We start from the raw sequence: 22,418 nt of genomic DNA, 5'->3' as shown, positions 1-22,418 counted from the left end.
GTTGGGAGGAAATAGGGGTCTGGTGGAAGGGAGAAAAGGCAAGAGAGGTTAATAGGGGAGAATATAATCAAAGCATATTTTGCAATATATTTAAGACTATAAAAGAATAAATTTCAAAGAGACATAAAATCTAATGTGGGAAGTTCAAAAGTAACCATGAAGTCAGTTATAGTTGATTGTACCTATGTTAAGCTGGGAGAATATCCTTTCAGTGGAAGCTTCCAAGGTGGATCCCTGACCTCTGTCACCTCAGATGCCCCAATAAGATGTAAGCATCACTCTCTGAAGTCCCTAGAACTTGATCAGACAGTTATGCTGAAAACCAAAAGAAAGGCAAGCATCTATCAAAGAATACAACTAATTGATGTCTGGGGGCAAGATTCCCAGAGGGGAAAGGCGACAGGGCGGGGACTCCCAGAAGTGATTATGTAATAGAGGCGTTCCTGTCTGAGATGCAGTCTCCCATCAATTCCTTATTTCTGGGCTGTCACAGTCTCTGCTGTGGCATGGTACGCACTGAGCAAGCTTTCTTCTCTTCTGCGTGTCTCAGATCAATCTGTCAACTGAGTGGATTTTCCAGAGGAGCCAGACTCTACTTGCGGAGGCCACGTTTTTCTGAGGTCATTACTCACTGGGTACGAGCAGTCTAATCTATTCCTTGCTGAATCGAAGGGAGGCTCAGTCCCAGGTAAATCCTCTCAAGATGGAGTCATTTGTGCCCTGCGGTAATCAGTGAGAGTTTCCTCCCCAGAACCTGAGATCTATAGATGCAAGTAGGGACAGTGGCTCTACCTAGAGTAGGAAATGTGGGGGCAGGGAGGAGAGAAAGGCCACCCAGCGATGTGCTTCCCCACTGGCCCCAATTCCTGTCCCTCAACAATGTTCCAGATGCACCATTCCTGACTTGGTTGTCAGTCACCAGGGAGGTGGGTGAAGCATTGAGAGAGTAACTAGCTTAAATAATCAAACATAATCAAACTGCCTAGATCAAATCCAGGAACTGTATCTATACTGATCTTGGACAAACATGGTGGCTCATGTTTGAGCTACAACCAAGCAACTTCAAGGAGCTTTTAGAGTAATTTGCGAAGGACTTACCACAGGATCCCCTCCTGCTCAGTGTGGCACACTGCTTCAACCATGGACATCTTTCTATAGATTGATATTTCTTCCCTTCCAGAAATGTATTTGAATTTCATAATGACCTTTATTACCTTTCTCTAACCATGATTTTTATCTAACTGTTCTTCGAGTCTAACCAGGCTCAAGAAGAAAGTTGGCCAGAGCTCAGTGTGCAGCATCCAAGTCTGCTATGCCAGGCTTCAAGGAGAAGCTCTGACTTAGGACCTGATCACCCCAGTGTTGGGACCACACATGGTGATAGTCTGAGAAGACAGAACACTGGTCACAACCGGTAGAATCACAGACGCCATTCACACAGGTGAGTGCTTAAAATAACATGTGTGGGATCCTCAGCCTGGTCTCAGCCAGGTTCATGCCTCTTCTCCTGTATACGTTCTTTCCTCCTACCTTTGCCTTTCTTGGTATTAAATGGTTTTATGCACAGTCACCATGTGATGGCGCTGAGGTACAGACCTGATGGTAAAGCAGGGCTTCTCCCAGGCCGACTCATCCATAACCAGAAATGCCTGTTACTTGTGTAGGTTAAGCCAAACAACATTGATCATTCACTGATCAATGAAGAAGCCAATTCTCATTTACTCACTTAGCTGTCCAGTAACCCTATTATCAAACCCTATTATCACATGATCACAAAGCCTAAAGTTCCTCTTTAAGATCAAAACTAATTTCCCATGACCTTAAAAATACCCGATGGAGAGTAGATGCTGATCTTTGTGGGACAGTGATGTGTAGTTTAGTTGTAAGAAATGTGTCTCTCTGGTAAGGGGGACAAGCTGTAAGAGCATGTTAGGAGGATGTGCTCCAAATCTTCCAAGTCCCCTTGCTCTCATTAGCATCCAATGTGCTTTGGAGATGAAAGAGGTTTCTAGAATTGCCTCATCTGCTCTCTAGAGAGGGATGATTGTCCCATGCAGGCTCTACTGGGAGAGAAGCAGAGCCAGAGTGAGGGTCTGCTGGAGCAACATTGTCTTGGGGCTGGGAACACTCTACAACTTATGCTATTAGGGAGATGGCCTGCTATACTGAAGTACCAAGGACCCCAAAGACCAGCTTCCTAGATCTCTCACCTCATTTTCTCCAATTTTAAAGAGAGGTCCAAAGTTGAGTATTGAATTTCATTTCAGATTAGTTCAAGGACATCCCATAATTACAACTGGGGTGGTGGAAAGCAAGCTCACATTCAGCGAGATGGTGCTGTGCCCAGGTGAGTAGGTGGGCACCCACATCATGGGGGTGACTATCCGGAACTGTCAGCTGCTTTATCTGGATACTAAAAAATGCCTCCACCAAGCACATTGAAACTAACAAGGGAAGTAGTTCCACCAGAAATAAATTAGTAAGATTGTTAGCAGAGGCTGAGGCAAATGATGAATTCAGATTTTCTGTATGTGATGCTGAAGGTTGAACCCAGAGCCTGGAACACCCAAAGCAAACATTGTGATGCACTCTAGCTCCCGGACATCTTTGTAAACAGTCTAATTGCACTTTAAGATGTGCTGACCAGACCAACATGTTACCATATTGGCATGTAGACGAATCAGTCATTGAGTTACCAGAGCCCAGGATTCGAACAGAACCTGATACCAAAAAAAAAATAAATAAATAAAAGTGTTCCATTTTCTCTGATTGCATTTGACTAAAAATATCTCAAAAAAAGTGAGTGTAGAACAAGACCTTTCCAATGATACTTATCTTTACTTCAAAAAAAGTATTTCTGAAATGCAAAGACCAAGCTCTTACAAAACAAAAACAGCCCACACCTGCTACTCTAATTGTCCCACATTTTTCTCCTCTGCATGAGTTGGGTGACCCCTGAGATCACAACCATCCTGTCAAAATGCATTTGTCAAAGATATACACTGTGGCTAGAGGAACTCCCTAGTGTTCTTCAGAACACTATATGGTCCTTGGAGACGGTGACTTAAAAGAAGCATCCCTAACTCCAAATCATATTTCTTCTGGCATTGTCTACTGTGTGGTTCATGGTGCCAATCCGTGTCTGCATCCTCCTTTTCTGCATCCCATGATCTCTTCCTCCTGAGGGAAGGCTCCCAATACTAGGCTATATACATGGCAAATTGTTCAAATCTCAAGAACTTTGAGAAGTATTTATAATCATCAAATGTAATCTGATTATTTAACAAATATTACAAAAGGATCCAACTACTTTTTAATGCTCTATCTGTCTGCGTGTGTGTCTGTGTGTGTGTGTGTGTGTGTGTGTGTGTGTACTTGCGGAAGAAGCCATCAGATCCCCCTGGATAGGGAGTTCTAGACAGTTTTGAGCTAGCTGCTACATATATGTGAACTCAGGTCCTCTGGAAGAGCAGCAAGCGCTCTTAACCTCTGAGCTATCTCTTTGTCTCTGAAGCCAATTTGGGGGGGCAGGAGCACCTCTCTGGTCTGTTCATACTTGCACCATCCCACATCAGCATCAATGTCACAAACAAAATATTTAATTAACCCTGACCTTAACTCAGTCTTAAGACCTCAACTTGCATACCTAAATATATTTTCATGAGATTCAGTTTTATTTTAAAATATAAGTCTGGTCCCATCTGTCAACCTTGTTTTTCTTGAATTTGCTAATGCTATTCTAAGGAGGTGATTCTGATCACATTTCTAATGTTTTCTATGTGCTACCTAGCTCAATGTTGGGAGTCCAGGACATTAGCAGAGGAAATGGGACCTCAGCAGACTTCATTCTCCTGGGGCTTTTCCCAGACCTGCACTATCTGGGCATTCTCATCATTTCCATTCTCCTGATCTATCTCATCGCGTTCACGGGGAATGCCATCCTGGTCCTCTTGATCTGGGCAGACTCTCGCCTCCACACCCCAATGTACATACTGCTCAGCCACCTCTCTCTCATTGACTTGGCCTTAATTTCCACGACTGTCCCGAAGATGGTGGTCAACTTTTTCTCCAGAAAGAAAAGCATCTCCAAAGTTGCCTGCGGGACCCAGATTTTCTTTTTCTTTGCCCTTGGGGGTAGTGAGTGTCTCCTTCTGACCCTCATGGCTTATGACCGCTACGTGGCTGTCTGTAATCCCTTGAGATATTCAATTATCATGAACTCTAGAGTCTGTCTGTGGATGGCCCTAGTGTCCTGGGGTGGAGGTTCCCTGAATTCTCTCATCAACACCATTTACACTATGCACTTCCCATTCTGTGGCTCCAGGGAGATCCACCACTTCTTCTGTGAGATGCCCGCTGTCCTGAGGCTCTCTTGTGAGGACACTTCCTTGTATGAAACAGTTGTATCCATAATTTGCATCGTGTTTGTTCTCCTCCCCTTGGGACTCATCATGGCCTCCTACCTGCTCATCTTCTTGGCTGTGCTTCGGATGAATTCTCCAGAGGGCAGGAGGAAAGCCCTGGCCACGTGTTCCTCTCACCTGGCAGTTGTGAGCCTCTACTATGGGCCGGCCATGATCATCTACATGACCCCTGACTCTTTCCACACTCCGGAACAGGATGAAATACTCTCCATGGTTAACACCATCTTCACCCCCATGCTCAACCCTCTCATCTACAGCCTGAGGAACAAGGAGGTGCTTGCTGCCCTGAGAAAAGTAATGAGTCGACGACTCATTTTCAAGTAGAAGACAGGTATGGTGGTGCACTCCTTAATCCCAGCACTTTGGAGGCAGAGCCAGACAGGTCTCTGAGAGTTTCTGGGCATCCTGATCTATGCAGTGAGTCCCAAGCCAACCAGGGCGACATAATATAATTCCAAACTGCATTCTACATACGTAGTCTTATACCCACAACTATATGCAGCTCTCACCCCATCAAAGAAGCCCCTTCTCTGTAACAAAACAAGTCAAACTGCAGAGAACAGTTGATGGCTCAAGGAATGTTGCTCCGGTATTTTAAGAATGATCCACCCCATTCATATTCCCTACAGCACCATCAATGGCCAATTCATTAATAAATGTTTAATGAGAACTTGCTCTGTATCCAGTGTCGTCACATTCTCAGGGAGATCATAGGAGCAGCCTCTCATTTTTCTGTAACAAAAAATAATAATGAGAGAATACCTCTAGGTACGAAGAATGGTGCATTATGGGAGTATGAAGAATGCATTGTGGGAAAGCAGTGATGCAGACGGAAGCTGGGAGCAGTGTGCAGTACTCTGCTGTCCTTTGATAGGGACTGGATCCTCCTGAAATGGTCACTTGTAGTGGACGGTGAATCAGAGAAACTGTAACTACAGCTGGTCAGGCTCATTAATTTAAATAAAATGTGTGCAAAAGTGCTGAGCTCCCAGCTCTATCATGTAACCCCAAACAAATAAAGAAAACATTCTATAGGTCAGCTTTTTTTTTTTTTTTTTATGATGACCTGGACATAGCATCAGTTTCTGGTCCTTGGAGTTTAATGAAAGCTAATAAGATTGGCTATTGCAGGATTTCCCACAAGGAAAATTCCTCAAGTTCTTCCTCCTTATTTTGGTCTCTCTCCCACCAGTGTTTTCCACAAAGGAATGGTTAGCAAGTATTACTGACCTAACACATGAAGTGATAAATGGCTTCATGTCTCAAAGTAAGCTCAAAGGGGAGCGCGTCCCTGGGCTACGTGTGAGATGTTGCTCTAATGAAGGAGAGACACGCTCTCCTTTTCAGTATTGTAAGGTTCATGATGGAAATGTGCAAGCCCAAAGCCGCTGACATGCTGGAATCGCTCCTCAGTCGTGAGTAGCTCCTCAGTCAGCACAGCAGAAGAACTGGGGGAAAGGGACCGTTTGCTGCCCTTCCAAGGATGGAACTGCACCTGCTGACACCCCGAATAAAAGACCAAAAGACCCAGGACAAGAGTTGTTAGACTTCCCTAAGGGACTGATTGACAGTGTGCCTTGGCATATGCAGATAAGGACCACACAAAGTCCAGAGCTGGACAACCAAACTCAGTGGTCAAGAACTGCAGGGAGTCTGCAAAGTGTGCTGTTTAAGCGCCAGAACCTGCGAAGATGTCCCAAGCATTAGATGGTGTATTACTGACTGTTCTCTTGCTCTAAGTACCTGGTAAGACAGAACTTTAAACAGGAGAGGTGAGTTTTAGCTTACAGTCTGAGGGCACAGTCATGGTAGGGAAGGCATGGTACCTGTGGAAGGCTGTGTGCTCATTTCTGGGTGAGCAGGAAGGTGGAGAAAGGGGAATTTGTGGTTTACACAGCTTTATCTCTCCATGTTCTACAGTCCGGGACATCATCCCATGATGATGTCCAATGTGGGTGTGTCTGCCCCTAATCCTCTTTGAAAATACCCAGAGACCAGCACAAAGATGTTCCACAATAATGTTCTTTAGAATTCTTGACTCCAGGAAAGGTGATGATGAAGATGAACCAGCATAAACACCATGTTTGAAAAGTTGTTGGCCAGTGGGTGACAGACCTAGTTGCCAAGCCTGATGGTCTGAGTCTGATCCCTGGGATCCACGTGGTAGATCTGACTCCCACAGTGTCCCCGGACCTCCACATATGCTGACACACAAACATGTACACACACACACACACACACACACACACACACACACACACATACACACAATAAATAAATGCTTCAAAGATTCATTAAAGAGCACAACACCTCAGTTAAGAGAAATAAAGTGTATTTTCACACTTGGGATGAATTATAACACAGCCTAATGAATACAGCAAATTATTGTTACAGATTTCAATCTACTGAGTAAATTTTAAATATTGTCATCATTGAATGTGGTATTTGATGTGATATGATATGCTTTGATATAATTATATTGATTAAATCTTTTGACATTGTTACATTCCAAAACCGTGACATACTTTTTCACCACATGAGCATAGAAGCTGTAATTGATCAATTTTTGAATAAAATATTTTATGTATGTCAAATGCATTGAATTTTAAAGTTGTTCAGGGGTACCAAAAAGAAATGAGGTGTGAATATCACATGGCAATTGAGAGGTAGACCACTCCACTGAGGCACAGATGGACAGAAATGAAGCCTTCCAAAGATAAAGAGGAGACTGTGTTAGGTCTGAGGTATGAGGCTGAGTAGGAAGGTTGAAATGGAATGGATGAGGTTGGAGGGTTGAGGCATGAGGGCTAAGGTGGGACGTCAGTGTGGGGTCTGAGATATGAGGGCTGAGGTGGGAGGCTGAGGTGGAAAAGCTAAGGTAGGAGGCTGAGGTATGAGGCAGAGTTGGTAAAGCTGAGGTTTGAAGGCTGAGGTGTGAAGCCAAGGTGTGAGAGTTGTGGTGGAAAAGCTGATTGGTAAGGGCAGAGGTGTGAGGCTGAGGTAGGAAAGCTGAGGTGTGAGGGATAAGGTGTGAGGCCATGATGGCAGGGCTGAGGTAAGAGAACTGAGGCGGGAGTGTTAAGAAAAGAAAGCTGAGGTGAGAGGGCTGAGGTTGGAAGGTTGAAATGTGAGGTCTGAGGTGTGAGGGCCTAGGGATGAAAGCCAGAGTGTGAGTGCTATGGTAAAAGGACAGAATGAGAGGTAGGAAAGCTGAGGTGTTAGGGCTGATATGGAAGAACTAAAGTAGAAGGGTGAGGTATGAGGCTAGAAGGTGAATTTGAGGTGTGAGGGCTGAGGTATGAGGCTGATGTTGGCCGCTAAGGTGGGAAGGCTTAAATGAAGTGTGCGGGCTGGGGTGGGAAAAGGTATGGGGTCGGAGAGGGAAAGGGTGAGTGGGAAAGTTGAGTGTGAGGGGCTAAAGTTGGAAGGCTGAGCTGTGAGGGTTGAGGTATGATGTGCTGAGAAACCCAAGGGGTGAGGGCTGAGGTGGGAATGCTAAGGTAGGACAGGTAAGGTAGGTAAGTGTGAGACTGAGATGGAAAGGCTGAGGTGGAAGGCTGAGGTATGAAAGACAAAATGAGAAGGATGATGTATGAGTGCTGAGTTGGAAGGCTGAGGTGGAACGCTGAGGTGTGAAGGATGAAGTGGAAAGGATGAGTCTGAGGTGTGAGGGCTATGGTGTGAGGCTGAGGTGTGAGGCTGAGGTGTGAGGCTGAGGTGTGAGGCTGAGGTGTGAGGCTGAGGTGGGAAGGCTTGCTGTCTGTGAAAGATCCCCTAATTATCCACATGAAAAAATCAACACATTGGAAATTTTCTAATTCTGAAAAGTCCCCATGAGGCCTGGGAATTTTCCCTGGGTGTCTCTCATGTCCCTGTTGGTTGTGAGTCCCTAAGAGCTCGTGAACAGAGTGTATGGGAACAGGTTCGTTCTCATTATCTGAATGTATGCCAAAGACTGTCACTGCTTGTCAGAGCTGCCCACCAGGCATCACTGCGCACCACAGCAGGGAGTGTCAGGAGAGTGATGGAACCCTCTGGAGGAGCGTCCGGAACCACCATGGTGGCTTTTTACCCTGCCGGGATTTGGTCCTCCCCACCCTTAATTCAAATCTAGAAAATGACTTTGTACCAATACACAGAAATAATTATCTCCACTGTTGCCAGTCAACATAGGGGAGTTCAAAAGAAATTGTACAATTTCTGAGTTCCTTAGGGATGGCATAAAACATACACACTTTCTTTACCATGGTTCAGTCTGACTCAACAGCCTGACAATTTAAATTTTACTTTAAACTGAGTGAAAACATTCAGTTTAATCTCACCCCATGTATTATTATGACTTTGTGGTAATTATATTAAGGAAGCAGGTAAAATGCTAATGACTGATTATCTCAGAGTTCAATTTCCCTCCACTTCCCATGTGTGGAAAACGCAGTTTTTACCATTGTAATTATAATAAGGTTTAACATTGTATGTCACACCATCCTTGCTTTCACTACATATTAATCATGGTCATTTTTAAGGATTAATTACACTCCATGGGGTAGATCCAAGAACATGTACATACTTACGTATCAATAGCTTGGTAGCATTTGCTTTTTCCATCTTGGACTGTGATAGTCTGAGCTCCGTGGAAGCTATGAGCCTGTGACTTTGTCACCTTCGTGGAAGCTATGAGCCTGTGACTTTGTCACCTTCATGCATAACTGTTTCCGCATAAGTTCACAGAAATGAAAGTGTAGGACCAAAGCGTTTCCTAAATATTTTGTTAATCTGTGTTGCTACCAAATCTGAATATGCACACAAAACTTAGTACGTACAATTTGGGGTTTCAGGTTCCGTGGAAACCGATTACTTGAGGTAATGCTTCCGTAAACTTATTTGACTGGTCAGGACTCAGCACTAAAGGGCTGCTCCTGATGTGTCTGTCCAGATCAGCACTAACCTAGGCTGCTGGAGTCAGGGAGACAGCAGCTGCTCCTGAGAATGCCAAATCCCCCTCGGTGGCATCGGCAAAACGCTTTTGTGGATGGAAGATAAAGACGATATGTTTTCTGTCATTCGTGGTTCCTAGATTCCATACAGACATAAAATCATGTACATATATGTGACACAGAAATAGAAGAGAAACTGTCTGGGGACAGAGATGGTCCATGGGAAGTGGGGGAGACAGTGGAAGTGTGCTCAGTGCACAGTGCACGCTGTGCACAAGTGTCCTTACACAACACAGCCCTGTGTGTGATGAGGACACACAATCAATGTTCTTTAAAAGCACCTTCACTGACGCTCTGGAGTCTGACATTTCAAAGCCTACCTTTAGAGCAAGTTGTGGGGCCTGCCGTTCCTTGGTTTAAATCCCGGCTCAGCCTCTTGGCCCCAAGACAGTCATGTGACTGTCCCTGCTGCCTTGAAGCCCACAGATGTGGTGGTTCATATCTCATGGTTGCTGATGTAATGAAAAGCCCTACATCCACGCCCGACGTATCAAGACTATGATGAGTGGTGGCTATTTATATTGTTAGGCTAAATAATAATCAAAGTGTCAGAGGTTTAAAACACTCATTTTAGGGGCTGGAGAGATGGCTCAGTGGTTAGAGCACTGACTGCTCTACCAAAGGTCCTCAGTTCAAATCCCAGCAACCACATGGTGGCTCACAACCATCTGTAACAGGACCCGATGCCCTCCTCTTGCACTTTATGTGAGCAACAATGTACCCACATAAAATAAATAAATAAATCTTTAAAGAAAACACTCATTTCAGAATATTACATTTCTTCTTTTGTGTGAGTATATACACCTGTATATGCATGTATGTGTGTATGTCCTTATGAGTACACGAATACACATGTTTGCACATGCAGGTGAAGGTCAAAGGTCAACTTCAGATAGTATCCCTTAGGTTATATCTACCTTGTTTTTGAGACAGAGTCCCTCCTTGGTCTAAAACTCACTGGCGAGACTAGGTTGGCTGGTCAGTGAGCCCTAAAGATCCTCTACCACTTGTCTCTACATCTCCAGTGCTAGGGTTAAGCACACATCAACAAGCTCAGCTTTGTTGGGTAAATTCTAGGAGCCAAGCTCAGTCCTTGTGCTTCAAAGACAAGCATTTCACCAGCTGAGCCATCTCCCTGGCTCTGAAACAGTACATTAACAAAAATACTCATTATTTTAGGAAAAATACCAGAATGACCACATTTCCTGTAACGATATTTAGTTGCTCGTCTGTGTAAGAACATTACAGTGGGGGATAATACAGGACAGTAGACACAGATCTAAAATCAGGCTATGCCAAAGTGGAATGAGGCCAGTTTTAAGCAATGATGCAACTAGCTAGGGACCTACAGCTACCATCACCTAAACAATAAATTATGCAATGGGATGATTCAAACAGAAACAACAGAAATTGTATTTAAGATCCTAGAAGTGACCACCACATCTCTAACAGTCAGAACAGGGAACCTGGATGACCACAACATGCACAAAGCATAAAGAACTTAGAACATAATGAGGAGGGGAGGTCATCAAGAGACAAAAGACACATGGAGGACAGAGTTGCAAAGACACCATTTAAAACTAATGAGCGTTCAGTAACAGGAGACAGGAATTGACTGCCCCTGCTCTGTTCTGTGAAGCACCAAGCAGAGGATACAAATTAAGCAAAAGCAAGCCAAACCAGACTACCAGCCATTCCTTCTACCAGTTCAGTGTGCCTGGGGAGCATCCCAGAGCACTCTGCCATGGTAGCTAGCTTAAACTCTACCTGTGCAGAGAATTGGGCCACATGACCTCATGGAAAACTTCATCTGATGCTTATAAACCAGAATAGCATTAGGGTAAGCTATGCTTCCCTAGTGCATCCTTGCCTTGCAGGTACTTTATAAGTATTGTTGGGCAAAGTGTGAGAAGGCCTGGGGTGTATGTCCGTTGGTACCCTGCTTGCCCATGCATGAGACCCTGGTTTCAACCCTCAGCACCATATGAAACTGGCATTTCCGGTGAATGCCTGTAACCTTAGCACTTAGGTGATAGAAGCAGCAGGACCTGGAGTCAAAGTCATCTTTGGCTACATAGAAATGCTCAAGGCCACCCTGGACTATATGAGATTCAGGTGGAAGAGGGCATGGCACGAGAGAACAGCTTCAATCTCACTCAGGCACCTGTGTACCTGCGATGACCTAAGTCCCAAGGACAAACACAGGTCTGGTGTGGTACACACAGGCCATGTGGAAGGCCAGGAAGGGAATGGGCTCCATGATGACCATTGACCGTGCCCACATCTCAGATCTGCTGTTGGTTGTGCAGGTGACCTGGGCACTGAACTACTTAACTATCTGTGTTTTCAGTGACTGACCTACCACGTCGTGCTGTTGTATAACTGAGACAGGTTGTACATATCTAACACAATACAGGAGTTAAAGCAAGAGGAGCTCACTTCCCATCCTAATTTCTTTCAAGTTGACAAATAAAAGCACATTAGAACAGTAAGACGTTTGAAAAACAAATATAACTGGAGCTGGAGAGATGGCTCAGCAGTTAAGAGCACTGACTGCTCTTCCAGAGGTCCTGAGTTCAATTCCCAGCAACCACATGGTGGCTCACAACCATCTGTAGTGGGATCTGATGCCCTCTTCTGGTGTGTCTGAAGACAGCTACATTGTACTCATATAAATAATAAATAAATCTTTTTTAAAAAAATTATAACTAAAGCAAGGAGTGGTTGGCACATGCCTTTAATCCCAGCACACAGGCAGGTGAATCTCTGAGTTCAAAGCCATCCTGATCTACAGAGTGAGTTTCAGGACAGCCAGGGTTACATAGAGAAACCTGAAAAGAGAAAATACATACATACATACATATATACATACATACATACATACATACATACATACATACATACATACATAAATACATGTTATAACTGAAGCCAACTTCAGCTGATATAAGAAAAAGATAAGAGAGAGGGAGGGGGAGAAACAAGGGAGGAAGGGAAGACTTAGACGTCTCTAATTGCTCACTGGTGAGGTAGTTTCCCCCAGACACCAAGCTGATGCTCTGTTGATATGTTGACTTGCACCCAAGATTGCCCAAGCATTTTATGAATATATATGTGATTTAGAACAATAGTCTGAGGGCCCTCGTGCCCCTGATAGTCCTTCACTACAGCTGAGGTGTTTGTGTGTGTGTGTGTGTGTGTGTGTGTGTGTGTGTGTGTGTGTGTGAAAGACTCCACTTCTCTAGAACTGAAGAGTTCTATTGCAGATTTTGACACAAGCTATTTCCAATTTGAGATCTAGTTTGTTTCCCTTTGAAGAACCACTTGAGTTTCCTGCTCAGAATTCAAGGAAACACTTAGGATCCTGTAGGATCTCTGGGTTTCAGATTTGGAAGATTCCACCAACCCAGTGACAGACAGGCCTCACATCTGTGCACAGGTAAGGAAAAGCTCACCCTCAGAACTGACTGAGGGAGGTTAAAGAGCCCAAACCTTCCTTCACCTGCTCTTTTAAAGACAAATCCCACTCTGCTGGGTTGTCCTGCTTCCTGGGAGCCCAGCTGTCTCTGTTCACTGGCCCTAAGCTTCTCTCTGTTCAGGTACTTAGTTGGGGCACAGAAGAGCTGAGAACCACACGTCTGGTTCATCAGCTTGTATATCTCCCCATAGACATTCCATTTCTTTAGATATTTGCACCTAGGTTTAGCTTGATCATTGTCTGCAAGTTGTATGTCGTGGGACACAGTGATCACAGTCTGCAAGTTATGCTAAGTCTGCTCACTGCTGTCTCTTAAATGATTGGTAGACTGCCGTTCACTATTTTTGGAGATGTGAGGTTTTGGAGAGCAAATGTCAGAACAAGACCTGACTTTTGGTCTGAACCCACCACTCCGTCATCTCGGAGTCTCGGCTTTCTATAGCTGTGAAGAACTATGTGTGTGGTCCTGGTTCATAAAGGAAAGATAGCACATCTGCATCCAGAGACCCTGGACCTGAGAAATCCCAGTGTCCCGTGGCTGTACAGCACAGAGGAAGCAACCTCTCCTCCCCGGAACTGCTCCAGCCAGTGACAAAACGTCTCAGAAATTAGCAACTCTTATCATGACCCAGACAGCCTGCAGAACAGTGAAGCAAAAACCGTAATATCCTATCTGTGGGTCAAGCATCTGCCCTATCAATCATCAGGGGCCCTGTGGCAGCTCTAGCTTTCTCATACTCAGAGGAGCCCAGAAAATCCCTGGGCTCTGCAGGGTAAAAGGTTCCGCCTGTTTACTGTGTCTCTCACACCCGAATACTCATCTGCTCAGTCAGCTGTTTGTGCCAAGCCATTGCTTACTTGCTTAGAGCCAACTATGTCTGAATTCCCAGAAGCTTGAGCTGAGGATGTTTGGGTGCTGCAGAGGATGGGACTCAAAAGTATTTAGAGGGTTTCTTCTTTGCTTTTGAGATGCTGCAGTCAGTAAAATATTTGCCTTGCAAGCTTGAGACCGTGGGTTTGATCCCCTAGAATCCACACAAAAAGCCAGGCATGGTGGTATGCTTTTATTCTGGTACTGAGAAAGAAAAGATATGAGGACCCCTGCTTGGAAAATAGCCAGACTCAAAACACAAGTTAGTGTCTCAGGAGGGACACCCAGGGTTGTCCTCTGATCTCCACACACATGATCACACACGTGTGTGCACATATGCATCCTACACATAAACATGCACACAGTCTTCTAGCTGATTCTTAGCCTTTCCTCCTCAGATGATCTGTAGTGATCAATCCCATTCACACTACCCCTCAACGTGCTAATTCACCTCCTACACAGGAAAAGGAATAGAAGCACCCTCACATATGTTTGGGAGACTTCAGGCTCACCACAGACAAGGGGAGAACAGGAGGGGACTTACTGGGCCTCAGAACTGTGGCTGTAGGGAGATCCTTGGAGTGTGCCTGGCTTCTCCCCAGTTGGATGCCAGCAGCATCCCTCTTCTTCCTCATGACCACCAAACTGGTCTTCAGACATGGACAAAGGTCCCCCGAGGGACATTTAACTCCTGCTTGTGAACATGTAGCTAGGGCAACGGTTCTCAGGAGTCCTCTTAGTGGCTTACTTGGAAGGCTGCTGAGATAGACTTCTGAGATCCGCCCAGGTTCTCACTTGTTGGATCCGAGTTGGAGCCTGGGGGTTTTCACAGCAGACACACGATGCATGGTGCTTCTCAGGAGCCCACTGCTGCAGTGCGGTTACCTATCATTCCTGCCCAGGAAGTCCCTAACTCAGTAGATTTGTGAGTGCTCAGAGCTTTTCTTAAAACCTTCCAAAGACCGGGCTGTGTCTCTGGGCCAGTTAAGTGGATGCTTTTAGAGGCATAGCACAGGCGCTGGGGGTTGCAGCACTGTGAAGATCATTTCAAAATGAAGACCGCAGACTTCTAAGTCCCTTGACTTAGGATGTGGCTGTTTCCAGCTTCTCAGTAAGCTTGCTGTGTGAGGCTGAACTGCATGGGGAAATGACAAGCAGTCCCCAGGACTGTGTCATTGAAGTCCTGAACATAGGGGAATCAGGGCAGGTCAATCATGAGACCCTCTCAATGGTGGCAGTTGTGGGGGTGTGGACATGCGAGAGAGAGCCACCTCTTTACTATTCTTGCAGTAAAGCTCAATAGAATATACTGTGCAGGGAAGGGGCCCTAAGGAATGTGAGAGTTCTTTGCCCTGTGTGAAGGGGACAAGTTCCACCCTCGGCTTTCATGGCTCTCCATGCAGTCATCCCAAGAGAGGCACATTGGTCTCTGGACCTCAGCCTACAGCTCTGCATGAACATGGAAGAAGGAGAAAAGTCAACAAGAGAGGCAGGCTTCTGATGGGCATCACGGACTGGGACGGAGTGAGGTGAGTTGTGGAGGGAAAGAGTTCTCTGCTCTCTCCAGGTCTCGGCAGTTGTATCTCTGATGGTCAGCGGGTTTTTCTAACGACAAATGCCTGATGGGGTTAAATTAAGGCTATCCCTTCTGAGTGTGTGCGTGGTGGGAGGGATGGAATACCAGCCCGATCATGGGACTGAACAAGATGTGAAGTGGGCCCAGAAAAACCAGAAGGAGTCAAAACAACCCAGCAAACCCTGGACTAGATGCAGCCTGTAATAGCAAACATGTAAGTCACAACCACGAATCCCTTTACTTATAAGTCCTCAGTGTCTAAAGTCTGCCAGTCCTGCTCTCTACATGCTGGAAGATGCTGGAAGAGACAAGAGGGAAAAATCCTCATCTCTTCTGGAACATTATAGATGAAAAAGAATTTCTTTGAGTAATATTCTCTCTCTCTCTCTCTCTCTCTCTCTCTCTCTCTCTCTCTCTCTCTCTCCCTCTCCCTCCCTCTCCCTCTCCCTCTCCCTCTCCCTCTCCCTCTCTCTCTCTCTCTCTCTCTCTCTCTCTCTCACCCACCCACCCACACACACACACACACACACACACACACACAGAGAGAGAGAGAGAGAGAGAGAGAGAGAGAGAGAGAGAGAGCATACAGAGAAGTGTGTAATGTACACATAGGCACCTGTTACAGGCATTGAAGTGCACATGTGTCCATCAACTCTGAAATCCTACCAGGGGAAGAAAACCCTTGTTGGAACAAAAGAGGAAGCACTGCTGTGTCAACAGGAGTGCCTTGTTCTTCCAAATGGGATGTTAACCTCACATGACCATGGCATGGGGGTAGAAACAGAGAAAGGGGGGTCTACACGTGGCTGCAAGCCCTTTGCAGAGAAAGAAGCATTTGGTTATGATGTGAAATTAAGTTGTTTGTATGAAAGGAGTCGCTTTCCATGATGCTCTGGAAATGGCACACCTGCTAGTTTTATTCTGCACTCACAATACCCCTGGGTCGTGTACACAGGCACCCCACCTTACATAGAAGTGTGTGTAAGCTATGCCATGGCCACAGCATTGCAGCCAGCAGCAGCTAATGCTGGTCAGACACTCCCAGGCACTCACCGCTTCATGCACTCATTCTTTGAGATAAGAGACCTGGAGTTAGCTGAGTACCCCGCACAATGTGCATAGCTAGGAATCAGGGGGTTACAAACTAGCAACTTATAAACATACTAAGCACTGTGCGTTAAACCAGATAAAATCTGAAGGGCATTCAGCCAGTTCAGAATAAAAATATTGCACTGTGTGAGTTCCTAGCCTTTTTAATTTGTCTCAGTGGAGGGGAGGGAAGGGAAATGCTTTCCTGAAGAGATTCCCCAGGGTTGATGGGGTGGCTACACCTGCAGCATGAGGTCTTGAGAGCCTTGGTCAGGTTGCTACTGCCATCTAGAGGAAACGGTGAGGTATGGCGCCAAGTGTTGTACAACACACGGGCATCACTGACTGCAAAGGATTACCCAGCCATGAATGCCAGCGGTGCTGAGGCTGAGCGAGGGCATGGCAGGATAGCCGTGACGACTCCAGCTGCAGATGAAAGGCCAAGGTTGTTGACCATGTTTCATATTGCTCGCAAACAGCGAGGTTCTTTCCAGATATAAAATCTGAGATTTTGGAGACATAAAGCAAGCTGTGCTAACAAAATGCCAAAAGTTCTTATTCTCTTTACGGGAAAGTCTTGAGCACACCTGACGCTTCATTTTTATTTTAGTACAAGGTCAGCAGATCAGGAGACCATAGACAAGATGGTTAAATACTCCCGGTTCCCCAACAGGAAGGAACACACCATGTTACACAGGGTTGTATCAGAAAGTACCGTGGTTGAGCAGGAGTCAGAGGGAGTGCCGACAAACTCTTCCTGGTTTGTTGTTATTTTGGGTTTGAGACAAGTTCTCGTGTATCCCCAGCTGGCCTCAAATTCACTATTGTAGACAAAGACGACCTTGAACTTCTGATCCTCCTGTCTCCACCTCTCAGCTGCTGAGATTTTAGGCACACAACACTGTGTCCGGTTTATGTAGCTGAAGATCAAACCCAGGGCTTGTGGACACTAAGGCAAGCACTCCCAACTGCACTACAGCCTGGCTGACTTTCCCTTGGTTTTGTTTGGTTGGTTTTGCTTTTGCTGTGAGCATGAATGAGCAAGATAGGTAAGCAGTGGTAATGTCCTGGTTCAAATGCTTTGAAGTGGCTCTGGATACAGGCATCATTTCTAGTTGCCCAGACTCTCTCCTGGAATCATCTAGGACAAGAAGATAGGTGTCCCAGACTGTAACCCCTGATACTAGAAAATGCTGGGCTGTAGAATCTAGAATGGATTGTTTGCCTATTGAGGACATGCAGGCAAGTATATTATTAGGAATTAGTCTTGAGTGCTTGTTGTCTTGTGGTTGGTTTTTTTTGTTGTTTGTTTTGTTTTGTTATGTTGTGTTTTTGTTTGTTTTGTTTTTGTTTTTCTCTACTCCCGAGTCAGGTTTCAGAGTAGATTCTGGGACCCTGAAACAGTCCAGCTCTGAACACCTTTGAATAGTGTTTGAGATCTTGTGCTCCCAGAGTGGGGAGCCTGGGAATGGTGAGGTTGAAGTCATAGACAGGGCTGCTTATAGGAGCGTAAGAGAAGACCGATGCTTTTTACCCCTGCTCCTGATTGTCTTACTGTGAGACCCCCTCATCCTGGTTTCACACACAGCAGAGAGATGCTGAGATTGAGGCTGGGGTCTAGTTAGTGGATCTTAACCCAGATTACCCATCAAAGCAGTCGGAAACAAGGATGGTGCTATACCTCAATGGGTAGAATGCTTACCTGTCATGCAACAAGCCTGGGTTCCATCCCTTGCACCTCATAAAGCCAGGCGTCAGGTGCATGCCTATAATTTCACCTGGGATGTAGAGGCAGGAGAATCAGAAAAGTTCAAAGTTTTCCTTGGCCACATATTGAGTTTGAGGCTGGTCTGAATATATGGCAACCTATCTCAAAAAAATTAGTTAAAATTTAAAACCAGCAAGCAAGCATTCTTGGAGACAAGATCTGTGGACAGGAAACAACCACTCAGACTTTTCATCCCTGTTAGTGATTCTCAGAAGAGTGGGGGACGTAGGCCACCATCTGTCACATTTGCATCTCACCCTGCTCTGTCCTGGGGACCCATCTGCCAACAGCAGGGCTCTCTTGAGTCCACAGCTCCTTTGTGGAACTCTAGGCAGCTTCTTTTACATTTGTTCAGTCCCTCCACTTAAGTCATTTGCTGTCAGACCCTCGCAGGGTAGGGTTTAAGGCATTCCCTGGGATTATGGATGCTGGGAACACTGTGGCAACATTCCATGGTAAAAAGAGAGATTTGGGTGAAGGGAATTTACCTATAGCCTCATCCTTATTGCATGAGAAATTCGCCTGAGCTTTCCCCCTTTCCAGCCTCCAAACACTGCCTTTGGGTAGTTTGTTTCCCATCATAGCTTCTCTGAGCTGTTCTTTAAGACTTTAGCTCACCTGAATGAATGCAGTATTAGGATAGAGGAACTTGTCTGGTGCTTTTAAGAGAAGTTATGCCAGTTGGGTTTCCTTCTTACAAGGGGCCAGTGTCTTCACCATCTGGTGGGCATCAGAATGTGACAGGGGCTCTGACGGCTGAGATAAGACTCATTTATGAAATTATTGAAGACGAGAAAGCAATTGTGTGAAGATGAACACATATTGTAAAAGAACATAAAAAGCGATAACTGTACGGAAAGCACAAAAACCCAAATGTGAGTCTCCTGGTGGTCAGGACCATAATGGAAAAAGGGGCCTGGGCAGGCAGCTTTGGCAGACAACAAAATGTCCCTTCTCAGGTATACCCACAGCTCTTTTTTAATTATTATTATTATTATTGGATATATTTTATTTACATTTCAAATGTTATCCCCTTCACTGGTTTCCCCTCCATAAACCCCCAATTCCATCCCTTCTCCCCTGCTTCTATAGGGGTGCCCCCTACCACCCACCCCTCTCACCTCCCTGCCCTTACATTCCCCTACACTGGAGCATCGAGTCTTGGCAGGACCAAGGGCTTATCTTTTCATTGACACCCAACAAGTCCATCCTCTGCTACATATACAGCTGGAGCCACAGATCCATCCATGTGTACTCTTTGGATAGTGGTTTAGTTCCTGGAAGCTCTGGTTGATTGGTATTGTTGTACTTATGAGGTTGAAAACCTTCAGTCCTTTAACTCCTCCACTGGGGATCCTGTTTTCAGTTCAATGGTTGGCTGTGAGTATTCACCTCTGTATTCGTCAAATATGACAGAGCCTCTCAGGAGACAGCTATATCAGGTTCCTGTCAGCATGTACTTCTTGACATCAGCAATATTGTCTGGGTTTTGGTGGCTGTATATGGGCTGGATCTCCAGGTGAGGTAATCTCTGGTTGGCCTTTCCTTTCATCTCTGCCCCAAACTTTGTCTCCATATTTTCTCCTGTGAATATTTTTGTTCCCCCTTCTAAGAGAGACTGAAGCATCCACACTTTGGTCTTCCTTCTTCTTGAGCTTCATGTGGTCTGTGAATTGTATCTTAGGTATTCCGCGCTTTGAGGCTAACATCCACTTATCAGAGAGTGCATACCATGTGCGGTATTTTGTGATTGGGTTACGTCATTGAGGATATTGTCTACTTCCATCCATTTGCCTAAGAATTTCATGAAGTCATTGTTTTTAATAGCTGAGTAGTATCCCATTGTGTAAAGCTCCCACATTCTTTGTATCCATTCCTCTGTTGAAGGACATCTGGGTTCTTTTCAGCTTGCGGCTATTATAAATAAGGCTGCTATAAACATAGTGGGGCATGTGTCCTTATTATATGTTGGAGAATCTTTTGGGTATATGCCCAGGAGTGGTATAGCTGGGTCCTCTGGTAGTACTATGTCCAATTTTCTGATGAACCTCCAGACTGGTTTCCAGAGCATTTGTACCAGGTTGCAATCCCACCAAACATGGAGGAGAGTTCCTCTTTCTCCACATCCTGACAGCATCTGCTGTCACCTGAATTTTTGATCTTAGCCATTCTGACTGGTGTGAAGTGGAATCTCAGGATTGTTTTGATTTGCATTACCCTGATGACTAAGGATGCTAAACATTTCTTTTGGTGCTTCTCAGCCATTCAATACTCCTCAGTTGAGAATTCTTTATTTAGCTGTCCCGCATTTTTAAATGGGGTTATTTAATTCTCTTAAGTCTAACTTATTGAGTTCTTTGTATATATAGCTCTCTATTGGATGCAGGATTGGCAAATATCTTTTCTCATTCTGTTGGTTGTCATTTTATTCTAATGACAATGTCCTTTGCCTTACAGAAGCTTAGAAATTTCATGAGGTCCCATTTGTCTATTCTTGATCTTAGAGCATAAGCCATTGGTGTTGCATTGAATCTGTAGCTTGCTTGGCAGAATGGCCATTTACTGTATTAATCCTGCCAATCCATGAGCATGGGAGATCTTTCCATCTTCAGAGATCTTCTTCAATTTCTTTCTTCAGAGACTTAAAGTTCTTGCCACACAGATCTTTTACTTGCTTGGTTAGAATCACACCCATGTACTTTATATTATTTTCTCGGCCTGTTAATCCTTCGAGTAGAGAAAGGCTACTGGTTTGTTTGCGTTAGTTTTATATGCAGCCACTTTGCTCAAGTTGTTTATCAGCTGTAGGAGTTCTCAAGTAGAATTTTGGTGGTCACTTAAGTGTATTATCATATCATCTGCAAATAGTGATATTGACATCTTTCTTTTCAATTTGTATGCCCTTGACCTCCTTTTTTTGTCTAATTGCTTTAGCTAGGACTTCGAGTACTATATTGACTAGGTAGGGAGAGAGTGGGCATCCTTGTCTAGTCCTGATTTTAGTGGGATTGCTTCAAGTTCCTCTCCATTTAGTTTGATGTTGGCTACTGGTTTGCTGTATATTACTTTTACTATGTTTAGGTATGAACCTTGAATTTCTAATTTTTCCCAGACTTTTGTCAAATTCTTTCTCAGTATCTAATGAGATGATCAGGTGGTTTTTTTTTTCCTTTGAGTTTGTTTATATAGTGGATTATGTTAATGGATTTCCATATATTGAATCATCCCTGAATTTCTGGGATAAAGCCTACTTGATCATGATGAATGATCATTTTAATGTGATCTTGAATTCAGTTAGCAAGAATTTTATTGAGTATTTTTGCATCAATATTCATAAGGAAATAGTCTGAAGTTTTCTGTCTTTGTTGGGTCTTTGTGTGGTTTGGGTATAGTGTAATTGTGGCTTCATAAAAGGATTTGGGTAGTGTTTTTTCTTTTTCTATTTTGTGAAATAGTTTAGAGAGTATTGAAATTAGGTCTTCTGTGAAGATAGAATTCTGCACTAACCCAATGTGGTCCTGGGCTTTGTTGTTGCTGTTGCTGCTGGGAGACTTTTGATGACTTCTTCTATTTCTTTGAGGGTTATGGAACAGTTTAGATGGTTTATCTGATCCATATTTAACTTTGGTACCTAGTATCTGTCTAGAAAATTGTCCGTTTCATCCAAATTTTCTGGTTTTGTTGAGAATAGACTTTTGTAGTAGCATCTCATGATTTTTTTTTTTAATTTTCTCAGTTTCTGTTGTTATGTTTTTCCTTTCATTTCTGATTTTGTTCATTTGGATACTGTCTCTGTGCCCTATGGTTAGTTTATCTATCTTGTTGATTTTCTCAAAGAATCAACTCCTGCTTTCAATGATTCTTTGTATAGTTCTTTTTGTTTATATTTGTTTGATTTCAGCCCTGAGTTTATTTCCTCCCATCCACCCCTCTTGGGTACATTTTCTTCTTTTTGTTCTAGAGCTTTCAGATGTGATGACAAGCTGTTAGTGTATATGCTCTCTCCAGTTTCTTTTTGGAGGCACTCAGAGCAATGAGTTTTCCTCTTAGCACTGCTTTCATTGTGTCCCATAGGTTTGGGTATGTTGTGCCTTTATTTTCATTAAATTCTAAAAAGACTTTAACTTCTTTCTTTCTGACTTTCTTTTCTTTCTTTCTTTCTTTCTTTCTTTTCTTTCTTTCTTTCTTTCTTTCTTTCTTTTCTTTCTTTCTTTCTTT

The 22,418-nt window shown here is 44.4% G+C and overlaps 1 protein-coding gene across 1 annotated transcript; it reads left to right on the top strand.

Moving 5' to 3' along the window:
* Nucleotides 1-3,794: 3,794 nt before the first annotated feature.
* On the top strand, nt 3,795-4,748 carry LOC308426317 (olfactory receptor 2T2-like; the record flags this gene model as incomplete). Its single annotated transcript, XM_080924048.1, has 1 exon — nt 3,795-4,748. The coding sequence occupies one exon, from the start codon at nt 3,795-3,797 to the stop codon at nt 4,746-4,748; it is 954 nt and encodes a 317-aa protein (XP_080780174.1).
* Between the last annotated feature and the right edge of the window lie 17,670 nt (nt 4,749-22,418).

This window comes from Micromys minutus (assembly GCF_963924665.1).
Source record: "Micromys minutus genome assembly, chromosome: 10".
In the NCBI taxonomy this organism is placed as follows: Eukaryota; Metazoa; Chordata; class Mammalia; order Rodentia; family Muridae; genus Micromys; species Micromys minutus.
This window is presented reverse-complemented; position numbering and strand designations above follow the sequence as displayed.